This window comes from Gambusia affinis, linkage group LG05 (assembly GCF_019740435.1).
Source record: "Gambusia affinis linkage group LG05, SWU_Gaff_1.0, whole genome shotgun sequence".
Classification (NCBI taxonomy): Eukaryota; Metazoa; Chordata; class Actinopteri; order Cyprinodontiformes; family Poeciliidae; genus Gambusia; species Gambusia affinis.
This window is the reverse complement of record NC_057872.1, coordinates 2,942,534-2,966,384: the sequence shown is the minus strand read 5'-3', so window position 1 is coordinate 2,966,384 and position 23,851 is coordinate 2,942,534. Positions and strand designations below refer to the sequence as shown.

The 23,851-nt window shown below is 39.0% G+C and overlaps 2 protein-coding genes across 3 annotated transcripts; one reads left to right on the top strand and one right to left on the bottom strand.

Moving 5' to 3' along the window:
• Window positions 1-2,003: 2,003 nt before the first annotated feature.
• On the top strand, window positions 2,004-12,737 carry LOC122831301 (acidic amino acid decarboxylase GADL1-like). Of its 2 annotated transcripts, XM_044117390.1 has the most exons (16): window positions 2,004-2,151; window positions 2,661-2,778; window positions 4,085-4,203; window positions 4,295-4,421; window positions 5,746-5,836; window positions 5,952-6,061; window positions 6,814-6,929; window positions 7,198-7,277; window positions 7,476-7,530; window positions 7,611-7,727; window positions 7,804-7,868; window positions 8,452-8,533; window positions 8,712-8,911; window positions 10,224-10,275; window positions 10,366-10,455; window positions 12,199-12,737. In XM_044117390.1, the coding sequence occupies exons 2-16, from the start codon at window positions 2,748-2,750 to the stop codon at window positions 12,370-12,372; spliced, it is 1,509 nt and encodes a 502-aa protein (XP_043973325.1). In that variant the 5' UTR covers window positions 2,004-2,151; window positions 2,661-2,747; the 3' UTR covers window positions 12,373-12,737. The 2 variants fall into 2 exon arrangements, with proteins under 2 accessions (XP_043973325.1, XP_043973324.1); XM_044117389.1 differs by having other exon boundaries at window positions 2,131-2,778.
• A 584-nt stretch (window positions 12,738-13,321) lies between these two features.
• Window positions 13,322-22,178, bottom strand: LOC122831232 (acidic amino acid decarboxylase GADL1-like). Its single transcript, XM_044117277.1, has 15 exons — window positions 22,098-22,178; window positions 19,811-19,959; window positions 19,584-19,710; window positions 19,104-19,194; window positions 18,884-18,993; window positions 18,666-18,781; window positions 17,214-17,293; window positions 16,881-16,935; window positions 16,642-16,758; window positions 16,498-16,562; window positions 15,821-15,902; window positions 15,444-15,643; window positions 15,023-15,074; window positions 14,798-14,887; window positions 13,322-14,047 (listed from the first exon to the last, which is right to left on the bottom strand). The coding sequence occupies exons 1-15, from the start codon at window positions 22,114-22,116 to the stop codon at window positions 13,874-13,876; spliced, it is 1,527 nt and encodes a 508-aa protein (XP_043973212.1). The 5' UTR covers window positions 22,117-22,178; the 3' UTR covers window positions 13,322-13,873.
• Between the last annotated feature and the right edge of the window lie 1,673 nt (window positions 22,179-23,851).

Below are 23,851 nucleotides of genomic sequence, written 5' to 3'. Positions count from 1 at the left end.
ACATCTGAAATGGCCCTAACCAGGGCCGGCCCCAGGCATAAGCAAACTAAGCAGCCAATTAGAGCCCTAGGGCCACTGAGGGGCCCCCTTCAGTGAAGCTAATATCTTTTTTTTTTTTAAGAATAATTTATCTCATTATAATAACCAAAACACAATTTCACTATGAAGTGATTTGTTTTTACAGTAATATATATTTGATAATATATGTAGAAATAATTATTTTATGGATAAAAAAAGAAAAAATTTATTGCTCTTGGGGGCCCCTGGTGACCGCGGTAGGTACCGCATGTTTCGCCTGTACCATGAGCTGCATCCAAACGTCCAAAGCTCCGGTCAGAAGTTAAGTAAGCAAAACAATGACTCAAAAAAGGACATATCCTTCAGGATGGGACTAAAAAAAGAGGGAGAACAGAAAAAAGCCAAGATAAAGGTTTGTTTTAATGTGCCTTGATAATATAATGTAAAAAATATGTGTAGAACTGCACCGATTGAAATTTTCTGGCCGATCCCTGGTTATCGATTCTTAAAAAGCCTGACCAGCTGATTTTGATTTTGGCTGTTATTAATTTGTACTTGTTTTTTGTTTTTTTATGTCACTAAATATAGCAACGAAGTCACTGAGTTGGCAACAGTGGGGTGAATATTATTAACTGTAATCATTCAGACCTGATCTGGTGGGTCGGTCTGTCAGTCAAACATCTCACTGTGGAGCAGAAGAGGACAGAGACTGATTTTTAAACTATTGCTGATGAAGATAAGAGTAAGGGATAAGATGGGCCTCACATGTAATTATCAGCAGATCAAAATCCCCAAAAATGAAGGAAATCAGTGCCCAGAAATCAACTGGTCGATAAATCAGTTGGCCAATACATGTATCCTAAATTATACATGTATACAATGTAAACAGCACTGCCAGAGATGCAATACGTTTATAGCAGATATGTGAATGACCTAATGATTGGACTGCAGATTGCAGCCAGTTCACATTGTTCGCATAACTAGAGGGCCCCAAACCCAAATTTCACGTAGGGCCCCATGGAGACTTGGGCCGGCTCTGGCCCCAACCATTGAAGCAGTGAACATTTTAGACCTTACTAATTGACATCTGGGCCAAAATTGAAGTTACTAATTAACTGGTGTGTTTTTATCCACTGTACTATCCACTATACTGGTACATGTCTTAGTGACACAAGTTAACTAGTTAATATGTTTTAGCTGCACCAGTGAATTGGTAAAGCTTTCAAAGCTTTGACTAGTGTACATACGCTCCTTGTTGGTATATTTCATCTAAATTAATAATTTATTTTGGTATTTATTATTAATTATATATAGCATAACTTGACCTATTGTTGCACAAGGGTCAACTTGTCAACTTGTTACAACTTTTAGTCACATGAGTCAACTAGTGCACGCATTTAAATGCCACTACTAACAAGAGGGCATAATTTGTGTCAGCTAGTTCTCACCTTGAATGCCAGCTAGTTCACTGTTATGACACAATGTCAACATTAGAGCCACTAGAATAACCCTTCTGCTTATTAAGACTTTTGCTCCTAGTAGTTGACCAAAAGGGCCTGTTTGCTGGCAAAATTTTGTACTGGTACAAGCATTTTTCAACAAGTTCAAGAAAATGTTGATCTGGTATGGGCAAAAGTTTAACTACAGATGTGTAGATGTGAATGAAATTGATGTTAATGTTGACATGAAAGATATTGAATAAATACAAAAAAAAAACTTGCCATAAACCGATGCTTTCATGCACCCCCACATTGTGTTTTAAAATATTTTTTTATTTTTCTCACGTAATATTAAATATTATAGAGAAACAAAATTCTGGGTTTTCAGTAGTTATAAGGTATAATCCTCAAAATTAGGAGGCATAAATGTATGAAACATGATTTCAACCTGGAAAGACTCATACACACAGAGAGAGAGAGAGTGGTATTAGAAAGTTTAATTGACAAATAGAAGTATTTGGCGCTCGGACCCAGGAGGAAGACGTTGCGCTGGTAACCGCTGTCAGAGAGAATGAGCCGCGGAAGCCGATGAACAGCTGAACCTTATCAAGGAAGCGACGCTTGATGATTGGAGGAGGAGATCATCACCGATAGGTTGGAATCGAGGCACATGACGACATCCATCATTGAGCAGGTGAGATGAACAGAGTCTTCCAGTTTGAATTTACGTCTAGGCTTCATAACAACTAGGCTTTATAACAAATAAACGATATAGCTACGTTTCAGGGACCAGTGCTGACACCATGTCCCACTCCGCAGGCTTTTCGAATCCTCTGCTGTACTAAAACAAGTTTACACGTAGCCACGTCCTTTTGAAATTCTGTGAGGCGATGGAAAGTCTGGCAATTAATTGTTAGAACGGCTTGCTATACGCGCAAGTGACTGTAGGGTTCTAATACTGCAGAAATGAAAACCCAGTCTATTCTTGTTCGTATCCTCCACAAGAAAGTGATCCATCCAGTGAAAAGACAGACAGTTGGAACCGCTGTAATATGAGAAGGGACGAACCATTGGTTCTTAAAGCAAAATCTTTTGTGGAATTTTCCGCTTCTCTGTCATGACATGTCCTCGTAAAACTGACAACTCGCTTAAACTCTCAAGTGAGCCTGTGTTAAATAACAGTCAACCATAACTTGTCATTAGAGGGCAGCGCGACATATAACTGCAGACACAACTCAAGTTAGGAGCAACTCAAGTTAGGAGCACGAAAAGAAGGACGACACTAAAAGAATGGCTTCAAATACAGAAACGCACATCAAAGGTAAGATGCAATACTTGTCTTCCCGTTGTATCCTTCCGTTCCAGTTTTCTATTTCATTTATTTTGTACATGTTGTTCTAAAACCGTAAAGTGTTCCAATTCATAATATACATACCACTTTACAATTTTCTTAGACACTGGCTACGTGTGCAAGGCTGTTACTGATGCACGTGGACATATTTCATAATATCTATGTAGGAGCAGACCCGGCTCCAGAGGGGGGCAATGGCTTGTTTTGGAAGGGGACAGTAAACGGGCTTTTAATTTAATATAGCTTATAAACAAGATAAAATTATAATGTCTACTAATACAAAATAAATAAATGCATTACCAAGCTATTCAAATAAGAGTAGCAGCAGTAATACCCAATAATACTCAAGTAAAGTTAAAAAAAAGTAAAGTGCAGTAAAATACTCTACCGTTTTCCCCAAAAAGTTAAATGTATCTACTACAGTCCACCTCTGAAAAGATGACAAAAAAACTGGTTTATTCTTGTTAACAATGTTGACGTCATGTATTGGTATGGATTAACGAGTCATAATTAAGCTAAAATTATCTGCATCCAACAGCTTTACTCGGTTTATTTGGAAAAAAAAATGTGCACACCGGCGCGAGCATCTAGCGTTCCTGTTACGTTTAAAGACGGCTCGGAAAAAACTCAAAAATGTAAACGTGCGGGGCACAGAAATGGGAAGTCCGGAAGGCTCTGCTGCACCAAGTCCAGACAGAAATAATGGAAAGTTAACCACTATGAGGTAAAAATAACTTTAAAAAACAGCTTCCAATGTAGGGCGAGCACGGATGACTTTGTGGGCGGGCCATGTCCTCCCATGCTGAGGTGTGGAAAATATTTTGTCCATTCACTGTGAAACTGCAGAAATGTTACACGCACACTCACGCACACACGCCGACACACGTATATTATCATAGTCTCTTGTTAAGGTTGCTATAACCTATGAGGAAACTTTTTTTACGGTCACGTTGTGAAATTTGACAACCTTTGGGGAAAAGTTGTCGTTTTGGGTTACACCAGGTATCCTTTAAAATTGCGAATCCTCTGTCAGCCTTAGCTGACTAGAAAATAATTTAATAAGTACTCGCATGCAAGAATTTGCTTTTAACAAGTTTAGTTCTATTACTAAAAGGCAACACATGCCACAAATAATACGGGAAGAAAACTTTGAACAATACAAAGATCATAGGATTCATAATACTGGCATAGTGTATAGTGTTTGTATTATATATATATTTATGTTTGTTTTTTTAAAGCCTGGACTACTATTAGAATGTTTGCTCTGTAATCGTAGACAAAGATCCCCTGGATGGCCCACCTGTGGACTTTGCTGCTACTGAAAGCTTTCTACAACAATCCATGACTATTATTTTAGAAGATGCAGTGAAGAAAGCCACTGATGTCAAACAAAAGGTTAGAAATTTAATATCTTTCCTTTGCATGTTGCAGAAATTAATTTACTTGAATGAACATTGGCAGAAAACCTGTTGTCCTTGCTAAACAGGTTTGTGAGTGGCACTCTCCAGAGGAGCTGAAGGAGCTTCTGGATCTGGAGCTTAGAGACTGTGGAGAGTCTGAGGCAAGGATCCTGGAGCGGTGCAGAGATGCCATCAGATACAGTGTCAAGACCAGTAAGTCAGACTGTAATGAACTCCAATAGAAGCCAAGACCAGAATGAACTCTGATCGAAGCACCAGACGCATGACAGTGAAACAGCCAGGCTAGCTGTGTTGTGTCCATAGTAACAGAATTGATCTTTTTATTCTACAGTGGAGCAGTAATGAACCAAGGCGCCATCATTTCAAGAATTAGCTCCATTCCAGTTGAAACACCAGTTGCCATGCCAGCAGTTGGCCAGCAGTGGCCTCTTGATGTCAGATGTGTCTGCTTTGTGGGCAGCGTTGTCTTTGTCAGAGTTGTTGTAACTCCTAATAGCTGCTATATGAAATAGCTTAGCAGCTATTAGGGAGCAGCAGACAGGTCTGGGCCATGTGTGGTGTCAGGACAGCACTACTGGTTGACTGCTGGCATGGCAGCTGGTATTATTGGATCAGTTCTGGAAATGATTACTGATGTAACATGGTATACCACACATGGCTTCATAGTGGTATAGTTTATGTGACCCAAGTCTGTATCTAATATATATGGCTGATTGTGGTTTAACTTATGATACCGATGGCATTCATGTGCTTATTATGAATTCATTCTTACATTTATTTTTTTCCCAAACTTCAGTGGTTTCTGATGAACAATGAGGAGAAATCCACTGGATCCTACTGGTTATTATCTGAGTTCTTCCTGTTTTAGGATGGAGTTTGTTTTTCTTTTTTTTTTTTTTTTGGTATATTTGTAAGCCAACATTTTTTCATTAATTTACCACTACTAGAGGTTCACTGTGCCTGGGTATTTTTGCAATCTCACCATGACTCGTTAAGTAACAATGCAGTTGTGAATGGATCCTGCTTCTCTTTGCATTTTGTAGGGAGGAACACTGTAAATCAGAATTTCTTCAGTGCTTGATAGTAGTTTCAGTACATCTTAACCTGAACTGTTTGATTAAAGTTTTGACGTTTATCTATTAAAAATGAACATTTGGTTAACTGCATCACTGTTGTGGTATATTAATCTGAATCACAATGCAAATCTTTATTGCGTGGCTTTAAAGAAGGTTTTATTTGAAATAGAAATATATAATTTATTTTTTTTTTTACAGTTTTGTCTCATTACTGCTGTGAATATATTGTAATTAGCCTTTTTGGAGTCTGCAGTCTCCTGCTGATGCTTATTTGGTTTCAGCCCTACTTTAATTTGCATCACATAGAAAGCTGAAACCTGGAATTGGTTATTATAAATCTCTAATCTTTCATAATTATTCTGTCCTAGTTGGAGCTTTGTGGTGATATGTGAGTCAATGTTTTGTCTCCCTGAATGAACCAGCCTGTGTTTCATTTCCAGCTCATCCTCATTTCTTCAACCAGCTGTATGCAGGGCTGGAGCCATACTCCCTGGTGGCCAGCTTCATCACTGATTCCCTCAAACCCAGCTTGTGAGACCCTCACTTTATTATTATTAATTGATAAGAATTAATTAAGCTTTAGCCTTACAGTCTTTGATATCATAGGATGAAGGATGCTGATGGTGAAATGTGTCATTTTGCTCAGGTACACCTATGAGGTGTCTCCAGTCTTCACTCTGATGGAGAATGCTGTGCTCAAGAAGCTGATAGAGATAGTTGGCTGGGAGGAAGGAGGAGATGGACTCTTTAATGCAGGTTTTAGTCTACACTGGCAGTCAGCTCACTACCACATATTAAACAGTGAAACAGTATTTGTCCCCTTATGCATTTCCTTGTGTTTTTTTTTTGTCCCACTAAAATGTTTTGAATCATCAAACGAAATCTCATCCGGGACAAATGCAGGAGTCAAATGATTTATTTGAGGCTTGAATAAAGCCCCAAACTGAACCAACCCTGTGTGAAAAGGTAGTTAACTTCCTCTAAGGCAGTCAGTAATTGGCATTGTTGTTAGGAAATGAGTATTTTTACCTTGCTGTGGAACTTTTATCTACTTTTCTTTACAGAATTGTTTTGATGAAGACACAAGTCATAGACAATATGATCATGTCTGGATCTTGTCCTTCAGTATTTTCTGACAGAGAAGAAATCACAGTTCCATAAGTAAAATAAAGTTGTCCAAACGGCACACATTTATCACAATTCCACCAGCAGGTTTAACCGTGTGTTCGTAGAGCTTTAATCACTCAACAAATAAAACCAGTGTTTGAAAACTGCTGTTTTATGAGGTTATTTTTTTATGATGATGAAAATCTAAAACTAACAAAAAACAGAAACAGAGGAAGTCTGTAAAGGAACAAATGTTGTTTGCAGCTTTTAGAGGAACCCAAAGATGCTGCTTGTTTTTTTTTTTTTGTTTGTTTTTTTTTGTTGTTGTTGTTGTTCACAGCAGAGCAGACTAGCAGTCAGTAGATCTGATGTCCCAATGTATCCCATCTTGTTTTTTTAAGGTGGGTCGATGTCCAACATGTATGCCATGAACCTAGCCAGGTACCGTCAGTTTCCTGAAATCAAGGAGCTTGGAAACTCTGCGGCTCCCCGGCTGGCGGTGTTCACATCACAAGAGGTATGGTTCTTAATCTACAGCATGTCCCTAAACATGTCCCAGCAGAAAACTTCCATCGAGATTCACAGTAGAAAAGGCAGCAGGTTTTTTTTTTTCTCCTGTCAGCAAAAAAAAAATCGTCTTGTTATAATGTAATAAAGAGTCTGCTTGTTTGAGCCGGTGGATTTCACAACCAAGTGGACTTGACTCTTATAAAGGAAGGTCAGGCAGGTGGCTTTGCATGGTTTCTGTTTTGACTGCACATAAGCTCTGTTTTGATCTCTTCCAGTGTCATTACTCCATCTCCAAAGCTGCAGCTTTAATGGGAATCGGCACAAAGAATGTCTTTGTGGTTCCGTCTGATAAGAGGTAAAACGCCACACACATTTTGGAACTCATCCTGCTCTGCTGCTTCTATTTCTCTCAGATCTAGTCTCACAGAACTGGTTTTATTATTAATATTTTAATATTATCTGCAGAAGGTTTCATTTCTTTTGCAATTGTGTAAAAGCACGTGTTTGTTTATTTCGAAGAAATGTTATGATGAAACTTGTTTTTGTATTTTAGAGGAAAGATGATTCCCTCTGCTCTTGAGGAGCAAATCAACTCCGTTAAAAGTGAGGTGGGAAACTTTATTTGACAGACATATAAGGTCAACACTTTTGCGAGAAATTCAGATCAAACGTTTGTGTTTGAGTTCAGGGTGGAGTTCCCTTCATAGTGAACGCCACAGCGGGGACCACTGTCCTTGGAGCCTTCGATCCTATTGACGAAATTGCAGACATCTGTGAGAAATACAAACTGTGGCTGCATGTGGATGTAAGTCTAGGAATTCATTCATGCAAGGCAACCATGACATTAGCATGCATGATCTTTTTGTTTTTCTCTTTAACAGGCATGTTGGGGTGGAGCAGTTCTCTTGTCCAACAAGCACAAGCTGCTGATGAAAGGCATTCACAGGTGATTCACCGGTTAACTTCATTTGTGTTTGAAAGACTCACAACCGTCCCAGAATAGATAACATCTGCTAATTTGTTTCAATTCTAAGCGGCAATTCAAGGGCACAGTGGAGCAGCACAAACACAGGCACATTAAAAACAAATGATTGTCATGTGAAAAGGCCACTCTTGAGATACCCTCTTATGACACTTATAAGTGCTTATTTTATTACTTTAAACGCAAAGTGTAACTTAATACACGTTAAAGCAAGATATTTCTCCATGTCAATATCTCTTAGTTGCAAAGATATTGACTTTGCAACTAAAGTCAATATCTTTAGGTGTAAATCTAAATTAGACTTTAACAAAAAATGTTCAGTAGGAACTGCAGTGATCAGCATCCGGTAACAATGAGACCGGAGAACAAGTAGTTACCCCTCAATTCAGACAAGTAACAAGTATGAGTCTGATGTTTTCTTTGAGTCAGTTGAGAATTTGTTTGATTGTATGTTAACTTTCATTGAAATGATGAGATGTAGAAAAGCTAGGTACTTCCTGTGATGACACCACTGACGGTAATGTTTCACCTTTGTTCCTTTGTAAAGAGTCGACTCTGTTGCCTGGAACCCTCACAAGATGCTGATGGCCTGTCTGCAATGCTCAGCTTTCCTGGTCAAAGACAAAACTGTAAGAGCAACTCTGATGATTTCTCTGTTGCTCAGAAATACAAGGCACCTTGTAACACTTGACCAAAAATTTTGGTATTTAAATTTTAGAAAACACCTATGAATTGCAATTGGATGAATGGAATCTCAGAGGGGGAAAAAAACAGGTCATCACATGTAGCCCTGATGTCTCTCTGCAGCGTCTCCTCCAGCGCTGTCACTCCGCTCGGGCCTCCTACCTCTTTCAGCAGGACAAGTTCTACGACTTGAGCTACGACACCGGGGACAAGTCTGTCCAGTGCAGCAGGAAGCCAGATGCCTTCAAATTCTGGCTCATGTGGAAGGCTTTGGGACCCAGCGAGCTGGAGCAGAGGGTGGACAGAGCTCTCGCCATGGCCAGGTCAGTTTGGCTGCAGGGCAACAGTTCAACCTGCTTACATCAGGATGGAACCTGTCCAGATGGAATTAAGAAAGGCTTTTGCTGTGCTCTGTGGTGACTAAGTTCAATTCAATCCATAAAAACATTATTAATTCTAAAGGGAAAATAAATGTAGACTGATGGCCGGGGCCAGGAAGGATCTCCTGTTGTGGTCTGTATTACAGTGGTTCTCTAGAAGCCTCTGACTGGAGGCACTCGGTTGCTGTCTGATATTTGGATGACAGCAACCAAATATGCTGTCTGATATTTGGATGACAGCAACCAAATATGCTGTCTGATATTTGGATGACAGCAACCAAATATGCTGTCTGATATTTGGATGACAGCAACCAAATATGCTGTCTGATATTTGGATGACAGCAACCAAATATGCTGTCTGATATTTGGATGACAGCAACCAAATATGCTGTCTGATATTTGGTTGCTGTCTGATATTTGGATGAAAACTCTTCATAAAATGAAGAGTCTTCATTTTATGAAGACTCTTCATAAAATGAAGAGTCTTCATTTTATGAAGACTCTTCATAAAATGTTCTTCATTTTATGAAGAGTCCTTCTTTACACAGTCATCTCCAGAAGTTCTGGAACTGTTTTCCAATCAGCTTGTTGAGCTTCTTTGTTGCTGCCCCAGCAGCTGATGGCAGGAGAGATCGAGTTCTCCACAACACTTGCAGAAAAGAATGCAGCATTTTCTGCAAACACTGGAGAACCTAAGCTTCCTCAAGAAGTGAAGTCTGATTTCCCTTTCTTGTAGACATCATCCTTACAGACACATAAACTGCAATATGTTTTTCAGGTGTTTATTTAGGCGTCCATCTGTCTTCTGGAGTTTCTGACATGTCAGACAGACATGTTACTGGGGAAGCTTCCCACTGTTCTGGTTGCTTGGTGGGGATGATGTTGTCCACACAGACGTTTATACAGTCTGCCAGACACTCAGTCATAACTTTGATGTCCTTTCTTTGTGGCTGGCACAGTGCATCCAAGTCTGTAGCCTCGAAACAAGCAACCTTGCAGGGCTGTTTCAGCTTCCTGTGACCGTTTTCTCATTGCTTTCTGCATTGGAGAGTCTCTGAACAAGTGGTTTACATTCCAAGCAGAGAAAACTAATATTGAGATCTTAAGAGGAGGTATTAATCCTTGACATTGCCAAATGACAAACTTCAATTTTTTTTCTTTGGTAAAGCTGCTGACAAGTTCTTGAAGCATGCCGTTTCTTCATTTTACCATTTTCACCTGGTTCACTCTTTTTCTACACTAATTTCTTTTGTAGGTATCTTGCAGATGAAATTACAAAAAGGGAAGGCTTCCGCCTTTTAATGGAGGTAAGTTTACCTTTTATTAATTAAATGTTTGATTTGAATTTTAAATGGTCTGATTATTTATTTATTTATTTTTGCTTTGTTGTTCTGCAGCCTGAATACGCAAATGTTTGCTTCTGGTACATCCCGCCAAGTCTGAGAGACCTGCCAGATGGCCCAGAGTTCCAGGAAAAACTACACAATGTATGTAATGAAGCAATGTTATTGTTAAAGTGTGAAAAAATATAATACAATGACCTGCAAATCCTTTTCAATAAATAGGATTAGGTATGTATGTATGTATGTGTATATATATATTTATATATATATACTACAAAAATGGATATTTAATATTCCAATGGATCAACTTTTTGGTGCTTTTCCAAATATTCACTGTTTGAATTCAATGCCTTCACCATGACCCAAAAATAATGACAGGGACAACAAAGGCTTGGAAAGTTGAGCAATGCTCAAAAAACACTTGTTTGGAATATATAATTCTAAGTTTATTATAAATAAGTGGGTCATTCCTGAAAATGTTTACAAGCAAGAATGAGGCGAGGTTCACCACTTTGTGAGCAACTGCATGACCAAATAGTCCAGCAGTTAAAGAATGTCTGTCAACAGCAGGATTGAAGGAATTTCATCTTCTACAGTCCAAGCTATCATCGAAAATCTGAAGAAATCTTTGCAAGTAAGCAGCAAAGCTGAAAAGCAGCACTGAAGACCTGTGACCTTCGATCCCTCAGGTGGCATTGCATTAAAAGCCGACATCATTCTGTATAACAGGTGTGACCACTTGATCTCAGGAGCACTTCAGTAAATACAGTTTGTCACTAGATCTACAAGGGCAAGTTAAAACTCTACCATGTGAAACGAAAGTCCTATATCAACAGCACCCAGAAACACCGCCAACTTCCCTGAGCCCCAGTTCCTCTGCAATGGGCTGATGCAACGTGAAAAAATGTCCTGTGGTCTGAAGAATTTTTATTTTTATTTTTTTTAAATCTTGAAGGTGGTGTCCGCCGGCCCAAAGAGGAAAAGAACTGTCCGGATTGTTCCCTGTACACAGTTCAGGAGCTTGTCTGTGATGGTATGGGCCTGTGTATAGAATAAGAATCTTCTGAAGCCACCGTTAATGTACATTCAGGTTTTGGAGCAACTTGTTTTTCATGGAGGCCCCTGCTTATTCCAGCCAGACAATGCCAAACCACATTCTGTATATGTTACAATACATTGGCTCTATAATATAGTACTAGTCTGGCCTGTCTGCAGTCCAGACCCGTCTCAAAATGAATGGCATGTCATGAAGCACACAATACACACCAAAGGAAACCCTGAACTGTTGACCCGCTCAAGTTGTACAACAAGCAAGACTGGTCAAGAATTTCACACACAAAGCCTCAACAATCATTGTCCTCAGTTTCCAAATGTTTTACTGCTCTAAGAGTATTTTATATGCTTTTGTCTTTCTGTTTGGTGATTTGCTTAGCCAAGGCCCAACTGCCCCTTAGATTAACACTACAATCTGAATCATGAGAACAGCTCTTTTGGTCATTTTTGTGAATACATGCTCATTCTTCTATGTTAAGAAAGGAGTGTTATATCTTTGGGCTTAGAAAAATTATTTTGCTGGTCAATTTTAAGTTAAAATAAACTCCAAATTGGAGTGCCCTTTATATTTTTATCAGTCAATGGATGGTGCTGCAAACAATTGGGGGCTTACAAAGGTATTTCTTTTGGCTAGTGAGTTATAGACAGATTTAATCAGTCTGACCTGTTCATCAGAAATGGTTTCAGATCTAAGATTCTGATTTGGACCTTGAACCTACAGGTCATGAGTTCTCACTGTAGACTTTGGCATACTGTTCTGGATTGTGGTTTGCGTTTGTGTCCATAATTATGGAGTTTTTATTTAGTACCTTTTGTTGCCCCCTGTGCCTCCAGGTGGCGCCAGTTGTTAAGGAGCGCATGATGAAGAAGGGCAGCATGATGGTGGGCTACCAGCCCCACAGAGGCCAAGCCAACTTCTTCAGGATGGTGGTGATCAGCCCTCAGGTCAGCAGGCAGGACATGGACTTTGTCCTGGATGAGATACACAGGCTGGGAAAGGACTTATGATATGCTGACATATCTTCTGAAAGTTTATAAAGAATCATTTGCGGAATTGTGTCCCTGCATATCTTGTATTAACAACTCCATCTGAGTTGAAATTTGTTCTTGGAATATATTACTTGTGCCCTCAATGACTCCTCCTCATATTTTCAATTGAGGAAGCTGTTGATATCATGAGTGTAAAAAGCAAAGGAAAATGAAACAAGTTTGGGATTTGGGGTTTAGAGTTGTGTTATGCAAGTAGTTTTCAGCACACAGTGTTGTAAGAGTGCAGCATTATTTCCATGTCATCTTCAGATTCATATTTTGTCAGAAGTATATTTTCATGGAACTGGAACAATAATAAACCAACTATCTCTGATCATTCTGAAGCGTGTGTTGTTCATTATCATCAATGTGTAAATGAGACTTCAGGATCCTGGGTCATAAGGTCAGATGTATCCATTGGTCCCCACAATCTCCCCCTCTCAAAATAAATGCTGTCTGTCGATAGCAGTGTTCACAAAAACATTTGACACAGGGAACGTCTCAGGATATTTATAAAACGCGTATGACAACTTATTTATGTGCTTAGGAAATTGTATCTATTTAATAATGGTGATTCTAGTGACCTAACATTTGGATATTTTACACTGTGCTATATAAAAATTGCACAAGTACAAATTGCAGCTTCTGATGTTATGACATCTTCTGAAGGTGAGGCTGTTAGCCATTCAGTAACCATGTATGCCTGATCATTACTGTCAGTGATGTGGCTGACAGTAATTATTCTGATGATTATTATGAGGACTTTGATGAACCCGACAACTGTAGGAAACTGGAGGCCGACTGTACTTCTGTGTCCTGGATCTCCTTTTTGATCTCTGACTAAAGCTGTACAGTAACTTTCTACAGTTTGGACTGTAATCTGGTATAAGTGTGGGTAGCTAATAAAAGAGGTCTGATGTCAAACATATTTACATTAAGAAAATTTATTTTGAAATTTCAATTTGCACAGTTTTATGGTAAATGGAAACACAGCTACTGTTTGATGTGAGGATGAAACTTAAAACTTCATGAGTTAGTGCTGTTTTGCAAAACCTTTCATGGAAAAAAGTAAATCAATAACAAATACTAATACTACAAGTAAACTCATGAAAATGGCACAAAAATAATGGAAATGAAGGCACAACACTATGAATATAAAAAGGAAACCGTGCTGTTCAGTGTACATACAAGATGTTCAAACATGTCAAAATACATAAAATTTATAGACTAGACAAAGATATTTAATACATTTTTGAGGATTGACACGTTTTGGAAATTATAGCTCATCTATAGCTTTTGTATGGATAAAAAGTAGAAGAATTGTACATGTACAGATCACCAGATGTCTGAGCAGGATCCAGGTGTTGACACAGACTCGTTACGACTACCACTTCTGTTGATTCCTTTAGGTTCCAGAAACGACGAACCTTTCAAGTCCATCCACAATGGATGAATAAAAGCTCTTGATGGAAATCCTGGATCACAAGTCCTTTCCCAGGCTGTGTATCTCATCCAGGACAAAGTCCAAATCCTGCCTGCTCACCTGAGGGCTGATCACCACCATTCGGAAGAAGTTGGGCTTGTCGCCATGCTTCTGATATCCAATCATCATACTGCCAGACTTCATCATACGCTCCTTAATTGCTGGCGCCACCTGCAGGCGAAGGAGAGAGGCTACAACTTTCACGGTCTAATTTTTACACTTGCAGACTGGTTCAAGAATGAAAGCCTGAGGATTGCATGCCATGCTTAAAAATCTTGGAGTCTTTGCTCAACATCAGCTTCATGGTCCTAAGAGATAAGTAAAAGCAGTTCTTATATTTTACCATCTAACTCAGCTAAAAAAAAAACAAACAAAAAAAAAAAAAAACAGCAGTGGCATGTGTAAGAAAAGCAGAGTTTACAGTTCGCCAACATGATTCAGTGATTGAAGCTGCTGTAACTTTTTTAAACTGTCACTATAGTATGAGATACTGTGTAAGAAAAAGACCTCCTTTGCCCCTACTCTTTGCTACACTGTAGCTAGCATAGTCTGTTGTGGATGCTCAGGCTAGTTAGCATGCCCACTGAGGATGGCAGATAAACAGTTCTCCAGTAATGGCAAGTAGTTTCTCTGCCATTAGCACATTTAGCAGTGAGTACATGAGAATGAGTGACAGCACTAAGACCCGCCTGCTGGCTCTGATTGGTTGTTTTCAGTTGGAGGTGGCACATTTCTTCAGTAGCAGCAAAGGGAGGAGATGGAGGAGATCAAACTTTTCTCAGATTATCTGTCACGACATTGTGACAAATGTATAAAAGTCTTTTTTTTTTATGAAAGTTGCATACTGCAGCTCTAGCTGGACAAAGATGCTGAAGCTAATGTAACCTTCATATGCCAACATATTAAAAACAGACTCCTTACAGCATGTAGCTTCTTCCACAGCTCGGGGCTTTCTGGAAGGTTCCTCAGACTCGGTGGAATGTACCAGAAGCAAACATTTGCAAACTCAGGCTGTGAATGACATTTTTTTTCCAAAACGAAATACTTTAGATGTTTGAAATTTGTCACATATCTCAACTTTTACAAATATCTACCTCAATGAATATATGTGGAATTATACATATATTGGTTGAAAGAAAAACCCACCTCTATTACCAATCTGAATCCTTCTCTTTTTTTGATCTCTTGTGCGAGATACCTGCATTACAAAAAGAAGATTTAAAATCAGCAGAGATTGATGTGTATGATCTGACTTCTTAAAGTCAGCCTGTTCACACTGGGCCAGGTTCTGACCTGGCTCGAGGTTTCTGTCTGTAAAAGGGGAGTTTTTCCTCTACTTTGCCAGATATAAAGGCTTGAGCTATTTTCCTCTACTTTGCCAGATATAAAGGCTTGAGCTATTTTACTTCAAGTGTGATGAATATATGTGACATATAAATTAGAAAGATGCCGATTGCTCAATAATTGTTTTCACAAATCATTCGTTTGTATTTTTTTTACTATCAGTTCTGCATATCTTTTTGTAAGAAAAAGTAAACCATCCCAGACTCCTCTTCCCAGGACTCACCGGGCCAAAGCCAGGGCCCTGTCCACCCTGTACTCCAGCTCTCTGGTGCCTACAGCTTTCCACACAAGCCAGAACTTGAAGGCGTCCGGCTTCCTGCTGCACTGGACCGACTTGTCCCCGGTGTCATAGCTCACATCGTAGAACTTGTCCTGCTGGAAGAGGTATGAAGCCCCAGCACAGTGGCAGTGCTGTAGGAGACACTAGTAAAGAGAAGAAAAAAAAAAAACGTTTAAATACATTTGTGAAAAATATTCGACTTCAGGGGAGCTAAAATATTCTTTTACCATAATACAAAAATGAAGATTGTTGCCTCCAGTAGTGACTTTTTAAAACCTAACTTTCTCTGTAACAGATCAGGTAATCAGGTAATCTCTTACACTCTTGTCTCGGACCAGGAAGGCGGAGCACTGCAGGGTAGCCATCAACATTTTGTGAAGGTTCCAGGCAACAGAATTGACTCTAATTAGGAACAAACAGAAACAGTAAGCATGTTTTCAGTCATAGTTAAATCAAGTCTTTTCATAAATGTGTAAATAAAAGTTGAGATTATTTATTGTCAGCAGTGGCACTGGTAGGAAATCCACTGTCACTCTACTCAAATAAAAAAAAAAAAAAAAAAAAATTGCCCATTAATCAATTAATGTATTTTAAGTGATTACTAGAATGCATGGAATCTGCTACTTTTAGGGGGTAAAAACATAATAATCAAAACGATGTACTATGCAGTGCATGCTAAAATTTTGTATCTGTGATTTTGCATACATTCAGCTGAATGCTTGAGTCACTTTTAAGACCATGCCATGCTGTTAAGGGTGTGTCCTCCAGAGGGAGTCATCTTATTCTGCTAGTTCAGAAGTTTTTATAACTTACTCTTAATTAGTCTGATGTTGTTATCTGTCACTTTGGAGGGTGAATGATAGTAAACTCTGACTGTTTTTAATCTTTCTAAATGAGATCATTAGGGAGTGGAGCTCCAGCCCATAACAGATGTTTTCATTTACATACGTGTGACCCAGACAGGCACAAAATACCCACCGACAGCACTGGTGCTCACCTCTGGATGCCTTTTAACAAGTGCCTGTGCTTCTTTGACACGAGGGCGCCTCCACCCCAGCATGCCTGAGGAAAATAAAAGTACAATAATGATGATGTGAGCTGCTGTGGAGACATGGGATACAAAACCAGTGGAGCAGCTCACATCCACATGGAGCCACAGGTTGTGCTTCTCGCAGATGTCGGCGATCTCATCGATAGGATCAAACGCGCCAAGCACTGTTGTTCCAGCGGTGGCATTTACAAAGAAAGGAACTGCACCCTGAAGAGACGTGTGTGCAAACATGCATAGACATATGAAAGATGCAAAAAGTAAAACCACCCGCCCATCTACACACACACACACACACACACACACACACCTACGCAAGCTGAGTGGCTCACCTCACTTTTTGCCAGCTGTATTTTTTCTTCCAGAGCAGATGGAATCATTTTTCCCCTGAAAAGGAGGGAATATATGGTTTAAGATCAACTATATGAGGCAGCCATTGTAAGTCATTGTAATTCCATGTATTTTCTACGGTAATAAAATGTTTGGGATATTACGGTCAGTAACTGTTGGTATTTGACCATTTTTTTTACCATAAATTTACTGAGTTTTTTTTGACAGTGCAGTTTTACAGTGCCAGATACAAGTACCCCTTACATATTACTTTTGTTTTTGCTTTTTCAGAAATAATTCTTGAAAGAGGGTCAGAAAGTGTCAGGAACAGTTACCTGTTATCAGAGGGCACCACATAAACGTTCTTAGTGCCAAATCCCAGCAAAGCTGCTGCCTTAGCGATGGAGTAATGACCCTGAAAGTGATACCATTGCTTAGAAATCGAAATACTTGCAACCCTTACTTTTCTATACTTAAATTTTATTTAAAATAACAAGAAACTGTTTAACTGACTGAAGGGCAGCTACATAACCCTCATATATATTTCACCAGTGGGATCATCATTTACTTCTTTTTCTCCATTGTTAACATATGTTGATATGAAAATGGATTTTCACCCTTAAAGCTTTCTTCAGTGTTGTTATGCCAAGATTGTGAAACTAGAATACATATTTTGTAAAAATACATTTCAACAAATAACACGCTTAACATGAAGCTTCCACTTCTCTATTTTGCTGTTGGAACAGTGTAGCTGCCCATGACAACTTTTCTCAACCCAAAGTTGTCCTGGTCAATACGGGAAAACACTTCAAGAAAGGCACACAAGAAAGCAAATACGGTAACCTCTTGTGTTGGTTTTGAAGTAATGGCTTCTTTTATGCTGAGTCAGCAATTATCAGTACAGGACTTGTCCTACTATAAATAATGACACTTTAGCTTTAGTTAGCATCCTCACAAAGCATTTTGCTTTTACTGTTGTGGTAGTCTGTAAAAAACCAGCCTCTTGTTCTATGCTTTGCTTCGCCCAGAAGATCTGGATCCTCAGCTCTTGAGAAACGACTGTGTCCTGGAGGTGTGGACCAAATTTTACAGAATCGCTAACATTTGGCCGTGAGGTATGTCATGTGTCAACTACGCTATGAAGCCTACCAGAAACTGAGTGCTATGTAAGCAGCCATCCCCACTGCGAAGACAGAAGTGCCGAGTCAAACAACATCTTTCCCAGCAATAATATGTCTTAAAAGTTCTTCTTGATCTGACTTTAGCTGCTCAGTATGTGGAAGTGTTGCCAACACAAACTGAACACTTTTCTTCACTTCCTCCCTGTCATTGCTGAACAATTCTAAAACAGCGCAGAAAATTGATGTCATTGTTCACAATGCCTCTTTCTGTTTAGTAATCAAATTAAATTCTACTGGAGGAACTGTGCTCTGTGGAAACCCTCCTAGAGCAGTGGAGGTAGATGAGAATCAATCGGAATCGCATAGGAAGGCAATGGCTAGCCTAATGTGCTTATTTTGGCAAATAGCAAACAAAAGCAGTTTTTATGATCCGACCTGACTTTAGACAGAAAAACTTTAGCCTGATTCAATGTCAGACCATTAGAAAAAAGTCATGTCTTCTTATCCAATGTATATATCTGGGTTCAAATCCATTTGCCAATGAAACGTCATAAGAGGTAATAATGACAAAAGTTCTTCAAGATGGCGTTCCCTCCTGCTTGGTCGATAGCGTTGGAAAACTAAACCAAAGTCTAACTTTTCTGACAAGTTTCTGTAGACTCATACCTCCTGAGACGTCAACATGACCAGCCTTGGAGAAGCGTAGATCCCGATCTCTTTGAAATCTGGACAGTAACGATACCGAGCTAAATTCACAGCATACATGTTGGACATAGAGCCTCCTGGAGGAGAAAGTAAACCCAGGAAGAGCAGCAATTGTCAGAAACAGGATTGAAGATTCTGATAAAGACCATTATGATTCAACAGATGACAGAATTGCACACCGGGATTAAAGAGTCCGTCGCCTCCCTCCTCCCATCCGATCAGCTTCATCATGGTCTTCAGTAAAGCATCCTCAATCAGAGTGAAGACCGGGGCCATCTCATATGTGTACCTGGTGGAATTTCATGGAATAATGCATGTTGGCTATAATACTCAGTATGTAAAACCAATGGTAAATTTTTTTTTCTCATGAGGCTTATAACACGATGCTGTATCACTCACAGGCTGGTTTTTATTGCCTCAGTGATGAAGCTAGCCACCATAGAATGAGGCTCCATCCCTGCAAACAGCTGGTTGAAGAAACGAGGATGACCTGTTGAGGTGAAAATGAGCAGCTATAAGATGATGGAGCTTATCGACTGGTTGACACTTCTCCAAGTCTGAAACACCAACCTACAGCGGCAGCTTGTGACTTCAGGAAATATATCTACGCTTTGACTCTCAGACTGACCTCCTGCTGTGTGTTTTTGTCAGAACATCTAAGGTACTGCAGGCTGCGCTTGCCTGAGCTCAGTGCTCAACCGGCGGCCAGCTTATGGCAGAAAGATCAGTCCAATCAAATTGATACATTTGAGTACGTTGAACTTTAATATTATGATATATTGATCAATAAAGAATATTCAATTCAATTCAATTCAATTCAGCTGCATCCTCATGTTTATGTTATCAAGCACACAAAATAAGAACATTTCACTCAGTTACCAGTCTTGACGCTGTATCTGATGGTGTCTCTGCAGCACTGCAGGATCTTGGACTCAGACTCTCCAGTGTCTTTGAGCTCCAGGTCCAGCAGCTCCTTCAGCTGCTCAGGGGATCGCCACTCACACACCTGTTCAACAGAGGCCAACTTTTACTGTCACACATCCTGTATAACCCTAACACAGCAGCAGCAAAGTGCTAAGGAACAGGAAGGAAGGACATAGTTTTACCTTCTCTTTGACATTGGTTGCTTTCTTCACAGCCTCTTGGAGGATTATTTCCATGGCTTGTTGGATGAAGCTCTCTGCAGCCTCCATGTCCTCAGCAGCACCTGGAGAGCCTTTTTCTGGGTTCGTCAGCTCTCCCACGGTGGTCTGACCTTTTAAGTTAATCACATACAAATTCACATGAATTTATGGAGAATCTTATATAAACAAGCACACTCCCAACCACACACACACACACACACGCACACACACACACACACACACACACACGCACACACGCACACATACAGAGGTTTAAATTCAGGTGTTATTCAGACACGCTACATTTTACATCACGCTGCGTATTTTTCAGTGATGTTGTCATTGTTCTGGTTATAATATGAAGCCTAGGTGCAAATTCAAACTGGAAGACTCTCTAGCCCCACCTGCATCATCCAATCAGTACGTCTCGCTCATCGCCGTCGACCTATCAACGCTGGACCAAGCCATGTCATGGCCAATCACCGACCAAGCCCCCTTTGATAAGGACCTCCATCCATGGCATCTTCCACTTTCCAGCCGCGCTCAACCCACCTCCACCCCTTCTCTACCTCCACTCTCCCGGCCCTACAGACACACATCATCCACCGACCTCCACCACCAGTGTCGGTTCCCCGGGGGATGACATTCCTAACCTACATCAGGAATATTCATCTGAGCTTATTGCAATTCACAGCTCGATGTCCTCAGCCGGGGCCCAAGCGCCAAAGAACTTTAATTCATGTATGTCAATAAACCTTTTTAATCGCTGTCTTTCTCCGTCTGAGTCTCTCCAGATTGAAATACAGTACGCATATGTTGTTTGTTGCTGTGTTTTCTCAGTTTTTTGTTTTTATCTCTTTCTGCAGGCGTAGAGGCAGACTTCTATGTTGTTGATTCTTTCTCTCCTCTAATCCTATCTCCTCCTTTCCCTTCAAACCTTTTTACCACATTTCTCCCTTTTTTCCTTTCCATTGCATTTGAAATAAGCACAAAGCAATTTCTGATAAAACTAGTATATATATATATATATATATATATATATATATATATATATATATATATATATATATATATATATATATATATATATATATATATATATATATATATATATATATATATATATATATATATATATATATATTCATGCCATAAATTAACTGAATTAAACTGAATTGGACTTATGAAACAAAGGTATGCATGACAATCTTGTGTACAAATATATTGTTCAGAAGTGATTTGTGTCGTCAGAAACAAGAGCATAATCAATATTCAATATTCTGTAGCTTGCAAAAAATATTAACGCTAACCCATGCTTGAAAAATTATTTATCATCAGAAATTAATGTGCTGACTCCTCACTTTATTTATTTATAGAACAGATTGGTAACAATTCTGGTAACAGTTCTGTTTGTCATGGTTAGAATACAACAATGTTCCGAGATTTTAATTTAATGATGCACAGTAAATATTAAATTAAATTACATATTAAAGTTTTCTTTTCAAGTCAGACATTCTGATTCCCCAACCTTCTAAATTGTTATGACTCAGATTTATTTAATAAGGAATCACTTATGATTCTTTATGATATTTGTAATAGTTTCTTCATAAATGATTTGTCTTTGTGGAAAGATGATGTGAAATTCTATTTGCATCCTGAACAGTGATCTGTCTGTCCTGCAGTATTGCACCTTCAGTCTGGGTGTTGGTGTGTGTGTGTGCGTGCGTGTGTGTGTGTGTGTGTGTGTGTGTGTATGAAGGTGCATATGATTCAATCAATTCAAAAACGTTGATCAGCTGATTGATATTTTGATCCTGTTTTGACTCAATTGTGCTAACAAATAGTGTAAGGATTTCACTACTGACTTGTAAAATAAGATTTAAAGATAATTATTTATTATATTCTTGAAGCTGTTTGATGGATTCCTCCACTGTTTTTTACTGCAAAAACTGAAATTATCATTGTAACTTCTGTTTGTGAATGTTTGAGTAAATTTGAGTACATTTTGACATTATTTGGTACTGTTTTGTAAGGCACAGGATTAGGGCCTGCAATTAAAAAACAAAAATCTTCCTCTAATCTCTGAATTTAGACATTTTTTCCTCAAAAAATTCTGACCAATCTAGCATTAAAGTTGTAATTCTGAGAAAAAAAAAGTCAGACTTTTTTCTTCTTCCATAGCTTTTGTTATGCAAACCAAGTAAATGAAAGAATAAATTTAAAGAAAAAAAAAAATTCAATGACCAAAGCTGTGTTTTGTAGAACTCACCGTTCATGTGTCTGTCCATACTTTGATCGTCAGATTGATGCTACTGTAATTTTTGTTGCCTGCAGCCCAATACACACTTACAGTAAGATGCCTCTATATATACAGACAGAAGGTTGGACTGTCCTGATGTCATGGAATTTCCCACTGATCTATGTGACCATTAAACCACCAGGAAACACTGCACCATGCCACCATGTTGCCTGATTACACCTGAATTTACAGTTTTATTTAATGCTATGTATAATTGTCACACAAGAATGACTTTTTTTAAACAAAATTTTCAAATATATTTTTATTTCAAGCAGAAGCAGGAGACTGGAGAGTCGTAACAGATATTTATGACACATGGAACCATAACTGCTTAGAGATGTGCACGTAATTACAGCAGCAATAAAAACAATTGGGTTGCTGGAGGTGCAGAAACCAAACGGGCAGTACTATCAGCATTAATTAGCTCTAAACACCTCTGCTGGTTTCTCTCCACAATAAAGCTGTTTGAAAGATTTCAGTCCATAAATGAAGCTCTGGCTAATCATTGAACGTTTTTGCACTTGATGACCTTCAACAAAGAAGCATCACACAAAAATACAAATAAAACAAACTACAGTGTCATAAAAACTTCTAAGCTGCGTATCATTCTTCAGGATTTTAATCTTATTATCTTCCAGTCATGCAACATGTCAAGTTAATTTTGCTCCAGATCCAACAACTGAGCTGATGTTGTTTTGTTTGAACTTTGTGGACTAAACATGCATTAACTCTTTAGGGCAGAGTGGACATTTTGAAGTAAAAGACACGTAGCCGACTCAAATCCACTTAAAGCTGTAGTCAAACTTAAGGTTGTGTAATCCTCTTTCAGTGGGTGAAATGCTGCTGTGCCACGGGATCCCTAAACTGAACATTGCCCCTCTCATTCAGGATGGAAAGTTACTGAAAGGGACTGCACTGAGAGAAGTTAATGAATCTAAGAATCTGTCAATATCAGTCACATGGGGTATTCAAATGATAAGTATAGAAAAGAAAGGAAAATCCAGGCAATATAGTCCATTGGTGACCTAGTCTGGAAGACTGGGGAGAGACCAAAGGTCATGGTATCTGAGAAAAACTTCAGTTCAGTGGATGCTGACTTCTTGTTGTTATGGCGATACTTTTAGTGCCAGGTTCCAGTCTAGCTGTGTTTTCATTACCAATATGCACAAATAATTGTCTGATACAAAAAAAAACACAATTTCGCAATTGAGAAAATTATCTCTGCAAAATTTAATTTATATCACATGTGATAGGTTATTTAAAAAACATGGAAATATTTACTTATTCATAATTCAGTGCTCATCATCTCAGAAGAGACGGTACCATTTTATCGTGTGTTGGAGCAACAAACCCCGCCCACTCACATTTACAGAAGAGCAGTGGATTGGAATGACACGACGTTTTCTGGACTGTGAGAGATCCTTAGACTGACCTGTGAGGGAGCCAGCTGCCCATTGTCTGGGAAAACTAAAACAAATTTTCACCCTCCTACTACTTCCTGTCATCTTTGTCGTTTTCACCACAATCCGGCTTTGAATTGTGATGCGAAAAAAGTTTTACCTATGCAGTTTTATATAAAACATCTATTTCAACATGGCTGAAAACCTCCTCTTCCTAACGCAAAAACTTTTTTATCATAAAATGCGGTTTTTGAAGTAGGTGTGTTTCCATGAAAGGCATTTATTTTCATAATTTCAATTTGCTAAATTTTTAAAGGTAATGGA

Coding starts and splice junctions, on each gene's coding strand:
- LOC122831301 (XM_044117390.1), top strand. CDS start 2,748: ATGGCTTCAAATACAGAAACGCACATCAAAG. Junction 7,531..7,610: donor TCAACTCCGTTAAAAGTGAG/GTGGGAAACTTT, acceptor GTTTGAGTTCAG/GGTGGAGTTCCCTTCATAGT. Junction 10,276..10,365: donor GCTTCCGCCTTTTAATGGAG/GTAAGTTTACCT, acceptor GTTGTTCTGCAG/CCTGAATACGCAAATGTTTG.
- LOC122831232 (XM_044117277.1), bottom strand. Junction 18,994..19,103: donor GAGGCAATAAAAACCAGCCT/GTGAGTGATACA, acceptor AAATTCCACCAG/GTACACATATGAGATGGCCC. Junction 18,782..18,883: donor CGACGGACTCTTTAATCCCG/GTGTGCAATTCT, acceptor TTTCTCCTCCAG/GAGGCTCTATGTCCAACATG.